At 37.2% G+C, this 17,191-nt stretch overlaps 1 protein-coding gene across 2 annotated transcripts; it reads right to left on the bottom strand.

Annotated features, from left to right (window-relative positions):
• Positions 1–436: 436 nt before the first annotated feature.
• Positions 437–16,290, bottom strand: cd79b (CD79b molecule, immunoglobulin-associated beta). Of its 2 annotated transcripts, none has more exons than XM_034194053.1 (5): positions 16,146–16,290; positions 13,074–13,385; positions 12,806–12,924; positions 12,234–12,287; positions 437–623 (listed from the first exon to the last, which is right to left on the bottom strand). In XM_034194053.1, the coding sequence occupies exons 1-5, from the start codon at positions 16,195–16,197 to the stop codon at positions 534–536; spliced, it is 627 nt and encodes a 208-aa protein (XP_034049944.1). In that variant the 5' UTR covers positions 16,198–16,290; the 3' UTR covers positions 437–533. The 2 variants fall into 2 exon arrangements, with proteins under 2 accessions (XP_034049944.1, XP_034049945.1); XM_034194054.1 differs by having other exon boundaries at positions 12,234–12,290; positions 12,806–12,909.
• Positions 16,291–17,191: the final 901 nt, after the last annotated feature.

Raw genomic sequence — 17,191 nt, 5'->3', positions numbered from 1 at the left:
GCCCAGTAACCTGGCTGATCTAGAGAAGATCTGTGTCGAGGAATAGGCCAAAATCCCTGCTGCAGTGTGTGCAAACCTGGTGAAAAACTACATGAAACGTTTGACCTCTGTAATTGCAAACAAATGCTAGTGTACCAAATATTAACATTGATTTTCACAGGTGTTGAAATACTTATTTGCAGCAGTAACATACAAATAAATTATTAAAAAAATCATACATTGTGATTTCCAGATTTTTTTTTTTTTTAGATTATGTCTCTCACAGTGGACATGCACCTAAGATGAAAATTTCAGACCCCTCCATTATTTCTAAGTGGGAGAACTTGCAAAATCGCAGGGTGTTCAAATACTTATTTTCCTCACTGTACCAAAAGAACGCCCCCCCCCCCCCCCCCGAAATAACAAAACAGTCAAAGCATCAAAAAGAAATCCAGCCACATCAGTTCCACTGTTCCACCAAACACATTTGTAACACCCAAGAAGTCCTTCTGCATCTGCAGACACAGTGAGGCACAGCTCAGCGGTGGACTGTCTCACTTCCAGGGGGCCTCAGTTTCTTCAGCCTGGGCGTAAAGACAGAGGTCCTCATACAGATCCTTACCAGTTGTCTCGATCGCCAAACCCTAAATCAAACACATTACGTTGAACAGTTTGCATCTTTTTATTTGCTCAGTATGTCTGTTTAGGTTTGGGGACCCTGTACATTCATACATTCTGCAACTACGAGATGAAAACACAGAAATTAGCATGAAAAATCACAATTATTGGTGTATAATTGCAGCCTACATTTGCATACTGTGCAGATGAGTCAGAGATACAAGCAAAACAACGTGCTAAATGTCACAGTAGAGAGCGTTTCAACCACAATGCAGGACACTGGTTAGATCTGCCACTCACAAATTCAGGGGATGAATGTGAATTTTAACATAATTAGATTTGTTCTGGTTTGTGTGGGAACAAAATGTTTTCTTTTTAAAATGTTGTTCAGATGCTAGCATGGCTATCAAACATCAGGTTAGCTGGATTTACTTGTGTACTTTCTCAGATAAAAATAGCATGTAATGCTGTCGCTCCAATGAGTTTTTGATGAGGAAGAACAGAAAACAAGTGATGCTTGTCAAGAAAGCATGTCAGTCAAATACCAACGTAAAGTAGCATGAATCCGGCTTTGTCTCTGGGTTGTTTTAAAAGGGTTTGGGGGATTTGGGAGGTCCTTGCATAATATTAGTTATCTAATGGGGGCGGCCGTGATCAAGGTTGCCAACGGGGAGGGTTGGTGTGCGGCTACCAGACCTGTGGTGGTGGAGGCTACTGGTGAGAATTGTCAATAGTGGCCATACTGAGCCACGATAGTCAGCATGGCACCACCCAGGAAAACAGATAAACTCGATGAAGATATAGAGGAGATAAAGACCTCATTAAACCGTATATCAAAAGACATATCCAATTTAGACAAACTGATGGTGGAGATTAAAGAACTCCAAAATCTGGTTAAAGAGAAGGACAAGATCATTAAGAAACTTGAGCAACGTGTAGATTAACTTGAACAATTCACTAGAAAAGATGATGTTATAATATCTGGATTAGAAACAAAACATCGGACATATGCAAGGGTGGTGGATTCTGGTGGAGCTAGTGGGGAGGATGCACCACCTGAAGAACGACAATCATTGGAACAAGTTACAAATTTTTTTATATCAAAAAGGTGTTGCCATCCGTCAAGACACGATATCAGACTGTTATACTATTCCAACTAAAGATAGAAAAAATAAACTATCTAACATTGTTATACGATTTACAAGCAGAAAATATAAAAATGAATTATTAAGACAGGCAAAGAATTTGAAAGGAACAGTGTCTATATAAATGAGCATCTAACGAAAAATAATGCAGATATTGCTAGGGAAGCAAGACTACTAAGAAAACAGAAACATATTGTTGCTACATGGGTCTGGAATTGTAGGGTGTGGATTAGAGTAAAAGAAGGAACAAATGGTATACAAATCAAAAACATGGAGGACCTTACGAAATACAGACCTGAATAGACAATTAAATATGACGTCTGTTGGTAATTGGACCAACAAAAAATCAAATCAAACATGGAAACAGATGATAAAATATATTACATAGACACTAATATTGATGAAAGTATATTTGACTTAAAAATGATTGGTTGTGAGTATTATACGGTAGAACAGCTGAATAGTGAAAAAATTGCAGAAGATACCCTGTCACTCATACATGTAAACAGCCGAAGCTTGTATTGTAAAATGTCACAAATAAAAGATTATTTAAATCAGTTTAAAAATAGATTTAGTATTGTTGCAATCACTGAATCTTGGCTTAAAGATGATCTCATGGATGAAGTTCAAATGGAGGGATATGAGCTGTATTTTGTAAACAGAAGATATAAAAAAGGCGGTGGTATTGCTCTGTAAACAAAAACAGATCTGATGTGTACAATTGTTGAAGAAATGACAATTATGAATGATGTCATAGAAATTGTAACAGTGGAACTTGTACATGAAACATCTAAGAATATTCTAATCACTTGTGTATACAGAGCACCAGATTCTTGTGTTGTGAAATTTACAGATAAAATAATTGAATTATTCCATCAAATTAAAAACAAAACGCTTTTTATGTGTGGGGACTTTAACATTAACATAGAAAGCTCCAGTTGCCAAAGATTAAGTGATTTTGTGAATTCAATGTATAGTTTGGGGTTATTCCCCTTGCTAACAAAACCAACCAGAATTACATCGCAAAGTGCAACGGTAATCGATAATATATTTACAAACAGAACAGATGAAATGATCAAGAATGGGATCTTCATGACAGATATTAGCGATCATTTACCAATTTTTTCAATATTTAAATATAAAAATAGGTACAACAAAAAAACTGTTATAAACTTTAAAAGAGATAAGTCAGTAAAAGCCTTAGAGGCATTTAAAATATGACCTTAAAAATCTAAATTGGGAAGAAGTTTATGTCAGTGATGTTAATGTAGCATATAACTCATTTATGAAAATATTGATGAAATCATACAATAAAAATTGTAAATTAATTGAAATTAGTAAGAAAAGAGTAAATAAACCATGGCTGACAAAGGGAATAAAAAATGCTTGTGCAAAGAAAAACTATTTATACAGGTGCTTTTTAAAATTGCAAACAAAGGAATCAGAACATAAATACAAAAAATATAAAAATAAACTATTAACAATAATTAGGAAACAAAAAAAAAGATCATTACAGTGAACAACTAAATAAGAGTAAAGATAATACACTCAACAAAAATATAAATGCAACACTTTTGGTTTTGCTCCCATTTTGTATGAGATGAACTCAAAGATCTAAAACTTTTTCCACATATACAATATCACCATTTCTCTCAAATATTGTTCACAAACCAGTCTAAATCTGTGATAGTGAGCACTTCTCCTTTGCTGAGATAATCCATCCCACCTCACAGGTGTGCCATATCAAGATGCTGATTAGACACCATGATTAGTGCACAAGTGTGCCTTAGACTGTCCACAATAAAAGGCCACTCTGAAAGATGCAGTTTTATCACACAGCACAATGCCACAGATGTTGCAAGATTTGAGGGAGCGTGCAATTGGCATGCTGACAGCAGGAATGTCAACCAGAGCTGTTGCTCATGTATTGAATGTTCATTTCTCTACCATAAGCCGTCTCCAAAGGCGTTTCAGAGAATTTGGCAGTACATCCAACCAGCCTCACAACCGCAGACCACGTGTAACCACACCAGCCCAGGACCTCCACATCCAGCATGTTCACCTCCAAGATCGTCTGAGACCAGCCACTCAGACAGCTGCTGGAACAATCGGTTTGCATAACCAAAGAATTTCTGCACAAACTGTCAGAAACCGTCTCAGGGAAGCTCATCTGCATGCTCGTCGTCCTCATCGGGGTCTCAACCTGACTTCAGTTCGTCATCGTAACCGATTTGAGTGGGCAAATGCTCACATTCGCTGCCGTTTGGCACGTTGGCGAGGTGTTCTCTTCACGGATGATGCGAAGGAGATGTGTTGCACTGCATGAGGCAAATGGTGGTCACACCAGATACTGACTGGTATCCCCCCCAATAAAACAAAACTGCACCTTTCAGAGTGGCCTTTTATTGTGGGCAGTCTAAGGCACACCTGTGCACTAATCATGGTGTCTAATCAGCATTTTGGTACGGCACACCTGTGAGGTGGGATGGATTATCTCAGCGAAGGAGAAGTGCTCACTATCACAGATTTAGACTGGTTTGTGAACAATATTTGAGGGAAATGGTGATATTGTGTATGTGGAAAAAGTTTTAGATCTTTGAGTTCATCTCATACAAAATGGGAGCAAAACCAAAAGTGTTGCGTTTATATTTTTGTTGAGTATATGAGGGTAACATGGGGAATTATAAAAAGTGTGATTGATAGTGATGGAGCGAAAGCAACTATTCCAAATTACTTTGTTAAGGAAAATAAAGAGATATATGATATAAAAGAAGTTGCAAATGGGTTTAATGATTATTTTTCAAATGTAGGATCAAGTCTGGTGGGAAATAAACCAATAATAGAAGATAAATTACATACATTGGTAAATACGGTCAATAATATTTTCCTGGACAATGTGGAAAAAGATGAACTAACAAATATTGTAAAAAACTGTGTAAGCAAAAGATCAACTGACCATGAAGATTTAGACATGATGACTGTAAAAAGTATAATAGAAATTGTTACTGAACCATTTACTTATATTTGTAATCTGTCTCTGTCAACTGGGATTTTTCCAGATGAAATGAAAATTGCTAAGGTAGTCCCATTATATAAAAATGGAGACAAACATAATTTTTCTAATTACAGGCCAGTATCATTGCTTCCACAGTTTTCTAAAATTATGGAAAAAAGTTTTTGTGACAAGATTGGATACATTTATTATGAAACATCATATTTTAAATAATGCTCTATGGATTTAGAACAAAACATTCAACAGCTAGGCAATTATGGAACTAATAGAGAAAATAACAACAATAGATAATAAGGATTATTTTGTAAGTATTTTTATCGACCTGAAAAAGGCTTTTGATGTTATAGACCACTCAAGATTGCTTCACAAGTTACAACAATATGGAATAAGAGGTGTTGCACATCAGTGGGTAAAAAGCTACTTAGAAAATAGAAAACAGTTTGTTCAGATAAATAATACCAAATCAGAATTGTGTAACATTATTTATGGAGTACCACAAGGATCGGTACTTGGACCCAAACTGTTTATTTTGTATATCAATGATTTTGTGAATGTATCCAATGTGCTTGGCAGCATTTTATTTGCTGATGTTACAACGCTGTTTTACTCTGGATCAGATATACAGGAATTAGCACAAGTGATAAATACAGAGTTGGAAAAAGTTAAACATTGGTTTGATATAAACAGATTGTCACTGAATATTAATAAGACAAATTTTACATTGTTTAATGATAGAGCGAAAAAAATAATGTGTCATTACAAATAGATGGAATGGATATACAAAGGGTAAAAGAAACGAAATTTTTAGGAGTCATGATTGATGAAGATCTTACATGGAAGTCACACATAAATTACATAAAAGGAAAAATAGCGAAAGCCATTGCTGTTTTGCATAAAGTAAAATATTCATTAAATAGTTATGGTTTATTAACATTGTACAATTCATTGATTGTCCCATATTTAACTTATTGTGTAGAAATCTGGGGTTCAACATATACAACCCATATACAACCTTTATTTATTTTGCAGAAAAAAGCTTTAAAAGTGATTAGTAACAGTGGTTTTAGAGATCCATCTAATCCATTGTTTATTAAGTATAGGGTACTTAAATTTCATGATTTAGTTGACTTGAAAATATTACAAACAATGTACCAAGTTAATAAAAATACTTTACCAACAAACATTCAAAATATGTTTGAAAAAAGAGTAAGTAGTTATAAATTAAAAGGAATAGAAGTCTTTAGATTTAGAACCAAAGTAAAGGAAAGGAGTATTGCAGTAAATGGTGTCAAATTATGGAACAATCTTAATAAAGAAATTAAAGAATTAAGGTCGCTTAAATTATTTAAAAACGTATTAAATTAGATGTATTAAGTAAGTATGAAACTATGAAATAAGTCAGTGGGCTGCAAGAAAGTAAAAAAAAAAAAAGGTAAACTGTTAATAATGTTTGGAGTGTCTTAAGTTTAAATGTAACCTGTCAGAGATGTAATCTATTAATTAATGGTCATAATTATGAAATGGGTCAGTGGTATGTGACAAGTTAAAGAAATGCAATCTGTTAAATAATGTTGACTATGATGCTGGATATTGAAAGATTGTATTGTTAAAAGGGGCAGAAATCATAAGACTTGTTCTTTCTGCTCCTTTTCATTCTGGTATTGTGGTGCTTTGTTTTTGCTTTTCTGTTTTTCTTTTAAATTAATGAAATAAATATTAAAGAAAGAAAGAAATGTTAGATAAGGCAAATGTTAGCTTCAGCTAGAGCATGACAGTTAAATTTTAACTAAAGGCAAAAATTAGAAGCTAGCTAACGTTAGCATTCATTTGTAGACAGCTTATTCAGAACCTCTTAAAAGGAAGAAAGAATCACTGGATTGCAAATAATATATGCAGAATAAGCACATAATGTGATTAAGGAGCAGTACTATACCACTGGAGGCTGGGGAGTTATTTAATGTGGATCCCTATGTTAACATGTCCAACTTTAGAGCAGAAATAAACGTTTAATGAATGGTGTAAAAGTTAACACAATTTCATTTGGTACCAACTCATGAGTTGAAGATATTGTAAGCCACAACATTATGAATCATGGGGGGGGGGGCTTTGAGTGACAGTTAGTGTGTCCCTCAGAGCTGAGTCCACAGCCCCCACTAGTTGAGGCTTCTGGTTGTTGTGGACTGAACATGTGTCCTATCTGAGCATTTAACTCCAAATATCGCAAATAATGTGGCTTGTTGTGCAGACCCTTGATAAAATCTATACTTCAGTAGTTTTGTTGAGTGAGATTTTCATGCTTTTTTTGTACAGTATGATAGCACCATTAGCACTATTAGCAGGTATCATAGTTTTGTGATGTTTGTTCCACTAGGCAATACCCACATTATAATTTTTAATGCTATCACCTACTGTAAATGCCACTGCCCAGTCCACAGACATGTGTGTTCAGAAAACAGGAAAATCTAGCTTAGCCTGTTAGCTTTAGCTTGTTCAGAAACTCTGAGATGGGGGCATGTTCGGGACTCTTTCATCCCCGCCCAGGTCAGGCATGGACATGCCCACAGTTACCCACTTATGGGTTGGGTGGGACCTCAACATGGTGAAACCCAGAGTCTCACTATATGAGCTTCAAATCAGAAAACCTCTGGGTGATTTCACAGAGGGTTTGTTCAATATACGAGGTCTATTAGATAAGAAACCGACACTTTTATTTTTTTTTTAACTATATGGATTTGAATGACGTGCGATTACACCAATCATGCTTGAACCCTCGTGCGCATGCGTGAGTTTTTTCACGCGTGTCGGTGACATTTCCCTGTGGGCAGGCCTTGAGTGAGATGTGGTTCAGCCATCTCGGCTGAATTCCTTTGTTTCACACGCTGCTCGAGACGGCGCACGTTGCTTTATCAAAATTTTTTTCTGGACCTGTGAGGAATATCCGAGTGGACACTATTCGAGAAATTTAGCTGGTCTTCGGTGAAAAGTTTAACAGCTGATGAGAGATTATGAGGTGTTTCTGTCGCTGTAAGGACTTCCCACGGAAGCTTCCAGGCGCCGTCGTCGGCCTGTTTCGACCTGAAAACATCCTAATTTAAGGCTTAATCTGAATCTGTGTGCGCTGCGACAGGAAAAACACCTCCGTGTTGAAAACCATTTGTAAAATTCAGGCGGCTTTTGATGGCTTTCAACAAGTGAGTAACTGAGAAATTGTTTAACAGCTTGGGCATGTTCCAACTTGCCCATTAAGGTTTCCAATGGAGGTGTTTTTCCTGTCGCAACCCCCCGCGGTCGGGTCTGGCCCGACATGCGACTCTGCCCGCACGTTCTTTCATTACAAAATGTCCGTTAACAATGGAATGTCCGAATAAACTCCTCATGCCGACTTCTTCTGAAAGTTCTCTGTTCTCTGACGACTTCCTGGGTCAACAGAGCATGAAATGTGGAAGTTTTCAACTTGAAACGGCGAGACGCTGCTGCCTCGAAGCGCAGATCGCCGTCAGACGACGTGGGCTGTCCTTAAAGCGACACTACCAGACCAAAATCTCTCATCAGCCGTTAAAATTTTTACCGAAAACCAGCTGAATTTATCGAATGGTGTCCACTCAGTTGTGCCTTAGTTTTGAAAAAATTTTGATCAAACAAAGCAGCAGTCTCTGATCCATTCCTAAACAATGAAAAAAAATCGACGAGAGGGTGGGCCACTCCTCACTCAAAGACTGCCCACAGGCGAATTACATAACCGACAGGCGTGAAAAAACTCTTGCATGCCCACGAGGGTTCAAGCATGTCTGATGTAATCACACGTGATTCAAATCCATATGGTTTTTGAAAAAAATAATAAGGTCGGATACTTTTCTAATAGACCTCGTATATACACACTGTGGTGAGGAGGAGAAATGTATACATTTACCACATTGTGGTCTTGCGCACTATATATTGAACTGCTCTGCTTCCCCAGAAGTCGGTTGCTAGCATTAGCCATGCCATTAGCTTGCTAGCTTGACTACATTAGCTGCATTTTTTTCAGACTTCAAAGTATTTTTTCATAATAAACTAAGCAACACGAGACAGATGACATTTCCATTTGCAAATTCATTCATTCAAATTAAAGAATGCTTACACAGTTATGCAAATTACGACATATATGTAAATCACTTTAGCTTCTACGCGAGTATAAGCACAGTCACTCGGTTTTCATTTGGTGCTTGCATAAAAGTCAGTGCAGAGTGAGGTCAAAGTTCAACAAATTTGACCTTTCAACACAGTGCGGTTTTGCATTGCACAACACGTATACAATAACAAAGAAGATGCAGACAAGCCTGATCTTGATGCAATAATATGTACACAGCTTAAGACTGCCATGTAAGGCTGGCGGGTGTGTCACAAAGAGTGGAGACTGGCTCAGTGGGCGTGCTTCATCAGACACAGACATATGTGCTTTTGTGACATATGCCACGTAAGTCTAAAACAAGCTCTTTCAGACCTAAAATTTGTTAATAGTAAGTTTTTTTCATGCAGAAATGGTTTGTTTGGATGTTTAACATAAACCCCCAAATAGATTTAACTGTAAAAGGTAGAGAAACTCCAACTTACACACTGTGACCCCTTTAATGTGTATATTAGTAATCCATTTTTGAACAGACGCACATTGCCATAGCTCAGGCAGTAGCTCGAAAGAACACCCCCCCCCCCCCAAGGAAACACATGGGCCTCACTTTGGATTCAAATGGTTTCAATTTTAGTTCTACATTCAAATTTTATTTTTTAATGTTAAAATTACAGTATCACTGTTAAACAGTTGTATGTAAAAGTTTGGGCACCCCTGATGATTTCCATGATTTTGGATCATTGAATCATTGGTTGTTTGGACCAGCGATTTCAGTTAAATATATCATATAGCAGACAAACACAGTGATATTTGAGAAGTGAAATGAAGTTTATAGGATTTACAGAAAGTGTGCAATAATTATTTAAACAAAATTAGGCTTCCTATAGCTTCCAATGAGAGTTTGGATTCTGGTTGAAGGTATTTTGGACCATTCGTCTTTACAAAACATCTCAGGTTTGTTGGTTTCCGAGCATGGAGAGCCCGCTTAAAATCACACCACAGATTTTCAATAATATTCAGGTCTGGGGACTGAGATGGCCATTCCAGAAAGTTGTACTTGTCCCTCTGCATGAATGCCTCAGTAGATTTTGAGCAGTGTTTAGGGTCGTTGTCTTGTTGAAAGATCCAGCCCCAGTGTCACAGACCGAACGGTCCGCCCCTAACAATCGGTCTGCCTTTTGCATCTGTGCATGCATCATTTTGGACCACAGCAGCACGTTTGAGATGGCGTCTCTTTACCCAAAGCAATCAAATGGATTAATGGGATTATTAATCATCAGATGATAAAGGTAAAACCTCTTAAACCATTCTAAAGTCAGTTTTAAGCAGAAACAAGGCTGTTTTTTAAGCAGAAACTCAAGGAAATTTCGTGATGCTTTAAAATGACTGACACGCAGTGAACGCATCAGCGAGCAGCTCCTTTAGCCGGGGCACTCTGATCGCTTCCACCACCTTTTATGATGAAATAATGCTGAATTTATGCGGAAATGATTGTTGTACAAAAGCTTCAGATATCTGTCGCTGAGACAGATGATGACTGGAGTGCAGTTTAAAGCAGAAAGGAGGTGTTAATCTGTGAACCGCATCATCGAGGGGCTGATTTTTAGGGAGACCGGTCGGTCAGCGACACCGGCGCAACTTCAACTTTGTCACTGATTCATGAACATTGTTCTCAAGAATTTGCTGATATTGACTGGAATCCATGTGACCCTCCACTTTAACAAGATTCCCAGTAGCTGACCTGGCCACACAGCCCCACAGCATGATGGAACCACCTCCAAATTTCACTGTAGGTAGCAAGCATTTTTCTTGGAATGCTGTGTTCTTTTTCAGCCATGCATACCACTCCTTGTTATGTCCAAATAACTCAATTTTAGTTTCATCAGTCCACAGCACCTTATTTCAAAATGATGCTGGCTTGTCCAAATGTGCTTTAGCATACCTCAAGCAACTCTGTTTGTGGCGTGTACGCAAAAAAAAGGCTTCCTCTGCATTACAGCATCATACAGCATCTCTTTGTGCAAAGTTAGCTGTACAGTTGAACTATGCAGAGAGACACTATCTGCAGCAAGATCATGTTGTAGGTCTTTGGAGCAGGTCTGTGGTTTGACTATGACTGTTCTCACCATCCTTTGTTTCATCTTATCTGAGATTTTTCTTGGCCTGCCACTTCGGGCCTTAACTAGTACTGTGCCTGCAGTCTTCCATTTCCTCACTATGTTCCCCACAGTGGAAATTGACAGCTGAAATCTGTGAGATAGCTTTTTGCATCCTTCCCCTAAACCATGATGTTGAGCAATCTTTGTTTTTGGGTCATCTGAGAGTTGTTTAGAGGCTCCCATGTTGCCACTCATTAAAAGAGATGCAAAGAGGGGAAACATTTGCAAATGGCTACCTTAAATACCGTTTCTCATGATTGGATTCACCTGTATGAGGTCAAGGGTCAATGAGTTTACCAAACCAATTTTGTGTTCCAGTAATTAATGCTGAATGTATTCAAATCAGTAAAATTACAAGGGTACCCAAATTTATGTAACTGCTCAATTTTGTTTAAATAATTATTGCACACTTTCTGTAAATACTAGAGACTTCATTCCACTTCTCAAATATCAGTGTGTTCGTCTGCTATATGATATATTTAACTGATATTTCTGATCCAGACAACCAATGATTTATAAAGGAAAATCATGAAAATTATCAGGGCCCCCAAACATTTGCAGACAACTGTTTATAAATCATTGTGGTATACACACACCGTAATGGTATATATAAAATTTGTTTCCTTCTCCACTGAAGACTGGTTGTGAGCACAATCTTCAATGGAGAAAGAAGCCATTTGCATGTCACATATGCACTACAGTATGGAAATAAGTGTCAACGTTTTTTGAAAAATCATAAACCAAAGATGTTGCAAAAATAATGAAGATCCAACATGTCAAACAATTAACAAACAACAATGCTAGTCATTAAAGACTAAACCAAATAACTATAGCTCATGTGACTACCTTTTAAATTTTAAACTAAACTCTTTTTTGTAAATGGTGCATGCAGTAGAAAAACATCATGTTGATGAGTTGATTATTTATTGATTTTTTTTATTATTATTTGTAGAATCATGCATTGGGCTGCCACTGTAACCCTATAAGGTCTTTTTTTCATAAAAAGTCAAATGTTTTCTTTAATATCCTAATTTCTTTCATAAAATAGAGAAAAATCTCTCAATTTTTTTAAAAGCAGCACAAGGGTGCTTAAGACTTTTGCATAATAGTTGTGTATTATATGCACGAACTGTGGTGTTTTCATTGTATTCAGATGTAAGCTGTGCAGCATGAGCTTTAAAGAAGTGATGTTTGAATGAATAATAACACACCTCATAGATGTGATCAGTTTGAGGCTCATCATAGTCACTCTCCTTCTTTTCAGTCTGTTAAAAATGGAACATAAACAGCAGTTTAAGACAGAGTAGAAAAATTTAAAAAGTACAATAAATGTCATGTGCAGACATTGTTTTTTTCCTGCCATTTATTACATCATTTATCGAAGAACACTTGGTAAGACATGGAATTATGGGGCATCAAAATTGTTTAAGACCTTTCCGTGAAAGTTTCAAGTGTTTATTATACTAACTCAGTTTTTCATGAAATATCAAAGCATGGGGTGGAAAAATTTAATACAGATGTTAAAACCATAGATTTTCTAACAGTGTATGAAATTACACAAACTACAAGCCAAATTCAGGCTTCTCTTTTCACTGGTAAATATGTTAATTTAGTTTTATAACATACAGTGTGTAAAGTGAGCAGCACAAACCAAGAACATTTGTGTGGTTTCTCTTGAGGTTATACAGTGTTGTACATGACATAGATAATTAACAATCCCTTTCCTGTGACCTAAGTCCTGCTAAAGGCAGTTAGTGCACATTTCTTCCATCTTTTTTCTCACCAGTTGTTGGTTGCGTAGCAGTGCAGCAGCAAGAAACATGGCCAACAGTATGGCCTGGAAAATAATCAGACCGTCCTTTATATTGCTCCTGTTCACTCTGTCCACCACATTCGTGTATGCTGCAAAATGAGCAAAAGGTGTTTGCTAGTGGGGTTTTTTTTTTTTTTTTGACAAGTAAGTATGTATGACATGTAATGGCAAAAGGCTTAAATAAAATGAACCAAACAGATTTTCATACAGACTGGATCAGATGAAACGTCTCACTTACTGACAACTTCCACTTCAGTTCCAGTTCCCCATTTATCATCTGTCTTGCAGAAATATGCTCCACTGTCCTCCTTATTCAGATGACTGAAGTAGAGGGAGGGGTGTTTTGTCTGATTGCCAGCAAAAATATCAATCCTGCCACCTGCTGTTACTTTGGTCCGTTCATTTTCATCTGCGTCAAACGAAGAGGCCTTGTACCACTCTACATGTGTTGCCGTCATTATATTAAAACGGCAGTTAATAGACAGACTTTGGCTGGCTTTCTTGCGGATGACGCGGGGTAACTGGGTGATCACTGAGGTATTGATGGCCACTGAGCAGATGAAAAAAGAATTAATTGATTACTTGATGAAGAAAATAAACATATGCAGTGCTGGTTATTAACACTTTTTGATGAGCTTATAAAAAGTCTTAAAAAAAATGAACACACATTCAGGGATTTATGTCCATAGTGCACGTTCTAAACAGCATTGCAGAAGTGCATTTGGAGAGAATTAACTCAGCGCAAAGTAAGGTAGATGATACAGAGGGGTTTAGTCTTGGGTGTAACACGATTTAAATCAATCGGATTGTCATTTGTCACTACCTGTAAGAGTGCTGTGCACTTGGAACTGGAGTATTGCTTTTTAGTTAGCGGACTCAATGAGATATGTTCTGGAGAGGAAATGCATCTTCGTACAAAGCGTAAGAGTCAAACTAGATCTGCCACCAAAGCTGCCTGAGGTGAATGAAGCATCTCATTCCTGCAACACCTGTTCTTCCTCTGTGTCCATCCATCCAACTTCTATGCTCGACTTTAGGTCCAGGTTTTTGCTGCATTATAGTGCAGTCACTTTGGTAAGTCTGCTGCCTTACCATAGCAAAGCAGCAGCACTGTGCCTGACCACACTTCTTTGTTAGACCAACACGCCCGTGGATGCACAGATAAGTGCAAGTATAGTTTCCAGTTACAAAATATGTGCAATAGATGTTAAACCTGCAACTTAGCAGCTAAAATACCTATTTTATATGTTAAAATTTAGTTATACGAGGTCTGTTAGAAAAGTATCAGACCTTTTTATTTTTTTCAAAAACCTGATGGATTTGAATCACGTGTGCTTGCATGAGCCAACCTTGAACCTTCTTGCGCATGCGTGAACTTTTTCACGCCTGTCGATTGCGTCATTTTCTGGTAAGCAGCCTTTGTGTGGGACGTGTGTTGTGCGCTCGGCGGATTTTCATTTCAAGGAAAAAGACGGAACGACTGGAGCAGCGCTGCATCAAATTTTACCAGAAACTGGGCGACAGCCAGGTGGAAACCATTCGGATGATTCAGACGGCTTTCGGTGACTTTTCAGTCGTGTGACTATCCGAGAAATTGTGGAAGAGGTGGGCATGTCACAACATGTCCTGTGAGACTTCAACACGGAGGCACTTCTGTTCCGCCATCAGAAGCTTCAGGAAAGAATTTCGCCGCCACTCTTTTCATGGCAACATCTTCTGTCACAGTGGAATGTACCGAAAACGTGCTGATGTCCCCCTCTTCTGCAATTTCTCGGATAGTCACACGACGGTCCCGCATCACCACAGTGTTCACTTTGGAATGATCTGGTCAGCATATTGATGGCCGCCCGGAGCGTGGCTCGCTCTCCACCGTTGTGCGGACGTCTTTAAACTGGTTGTATGTACCTCTCCTTAATCTGTGTGATGCTCATAGCATCGTCACTGAAAGATGTCTGAATAATCCGAAATAATAATCTTAATGCAATTGAGAAACCACTGCCCATTCCCCTAGTACTCACTGATTTTTGTCAAGATAACCGACTGTAGTAACTTTCTGTAAATTCCTTCTAAAACTACATTCAGGTGCTAAAAATCCCTCTGACCAAACATGGTTGGACTAAAGTGAGCATACATTTAGCTTTTCCCAAATTCAAGACACCAATTGTCCTTCCATTTGCTTGGTGCAACGGAGGGAGGGGGTGGAGAAAGGGCTGGTGAGGAGTGGCCGAGATGGGTAGGCTTGTTTTAGTCCCAAAAGTGCAAGTGAACATCTAATTGGAGAAAAAACAAATCATTTATTTTTCCTTTAAAATGTCACATGCATTGCTGGAAACTAGTAAAACACACTGCATGCTGAGCTCTATGCTCTGCATTGGTGATAGGACAACCATTGTCATTGTCATCCAAAGACAATCAATGTACAGTTTTTAAAAAAGAGAAAAATGTCAAATTTTGAAGTTGAACAAAGTTTGGCATTATGGTTCATAAATGGTTTAAATTGAGTATTAATTCTAAAATGAAGTTGGTCGATGATTAATGTGTAGAGATGTGTAATCATTTTAGGCACTTTAAAATTTTATTAACAATGCAATATTTGACATTTCATCAGCAGTGGCTCAACAGAAATTATATGTAATGTCCACACATTATAATTTTGACAAAATTGATAGGAAGATTTTTCAATTAAAAAACAAATTATAAATTTATAAACCTCATTTAAAAAAACCTACATATATCGTATTTCTTGTCGATGTGCAATTTGCAGTAATCACACAATATAAAAATAATAACATATAAAACTTGATTAATTTTAAAAAAGGAAATGCACACAGTCTAAAAATGTAGATCTTTAAAGGTGCTTTACTTTAAAATTTACATTGTATACATTATAATTTATGTATATTTGTTTATATACAAATATTAACTTCCGTTTCAGGCACAGATGTACATGAAAAATTAAATGTCCTGTAAATATATATATATATATATTTTTTTTTTTTAACCCTCAGTTAGTGCAACAATGGCATTAAACAAATGATTGTGGTAGACAACTTCCTCATTGCCCCAGATGTCCAGGAAGTCATGGTACTGTAAACTCAAAAATAACATGCAAAACTCTTGTATTTAGTGTAGTTGTGGTCAAAAACACACATCACAACATATAAAGTAATTCACTGCAAACATACTTTAATACCAGATTCCACATAATAACATGCAGGTTTTTATGCAGTTATTATTTGCTACTGTTTGTTTTCATTATTTTCACAGTTCAGTCATTAAATAAAAAGATTTTCTTAGCTTTAAGAGTTACCTGAAAGACTGATCAGTGCAAATCCACAGCATCCAGCCAGCAGGCAGCACATGATGACAGACAACAGGCAGAACAAACTCTCCTAAAGCTGATGTGCACCTCTCAGAAAACCTCCAGAGCAAATAAACTACTGAGTGCCCCGAGGGAAAAGTGACTCTGGAGGCAAATGAGGGGAAGGACAGAGTGGCATCAAACCAATGCATAAATAACTTCTGAATGACACACCCACTTCTAAATATCAAAAATTTTATTCACTTATTTCCTTATTTGTTGGAGATAAAACTGGGCATTGTGGCAAGAAGATTAATCTAGGTGGATTGGACTCACATATTTTTAAATTTCAGTTTATTTTATATAGCATCAAATCACAACAAAGCTGCCTCAAGGTGCTTCACACAAGTAAAGTCTAAGCTTACCTCCCAATAATTAATGGCTCAGCATTTGTTGTCATAAAAGAGTCAAATATATTACAAATTGTATTTTTAATTTATTTGTATTTATATATTAATAATAATAGCAACAACAATAGGGATGGGTATTGATAAGGTTTTATCGATATCGATGCCATTATCGAGTCTGCTTATCGATCCGATTCCTTATCGATTCCCTTATCGATACCTTGTGAATTTTGTACTAAAAGTAGGCTTTACAGGTTTTCTATGTATTTCCTTGAGTCTTAAAGTAAATAAATATGAAATTAGTCATTGTATCCTTGATCTCTGGACATACACTCAACAAAAATATAAACGCAACACTTTTGGTTTTGCTCCCATTTTGTATGAGATGAACTCAAAGATCTAAAACTTTTTCCACATACACAATATCACCATTTCCCTCAAATATTGTTCACAAACCAGTCTAAATCTGTGATAGTGAGCACTTCTCCTTTGCTGAGATAATCCATCCCACCTCACAGGTGTGCCATACCAAGATGCTGATTAGACACCATGATTAGTGCACAGGTGTGCCTTAGACTGCCCACAATAAAAGGCCACTCTGAAAGGTGCAGTTTTGTTTTATTGGGGGGGATACCAGTCAGTATCGGG

The sequence above is a fragment of the Thalassophryne amazonica genome, chromosome 18, assembly GCF_902500255.1.
Source record: "Thalassophryne amazonica chromosome 18, fThaAma1.1, whole genome shotgun sequence".
Taxonomy (NCBI): Eukaryota; Metazoa; Chordata; class Actinopteri; order Batrachoidiformes; family Batrachoididae; genus Thalassophryne; species Thalassophryne amazonica.
This window is presented reverse-complemented; position numbering and strand designations above follow the sequence as displayed.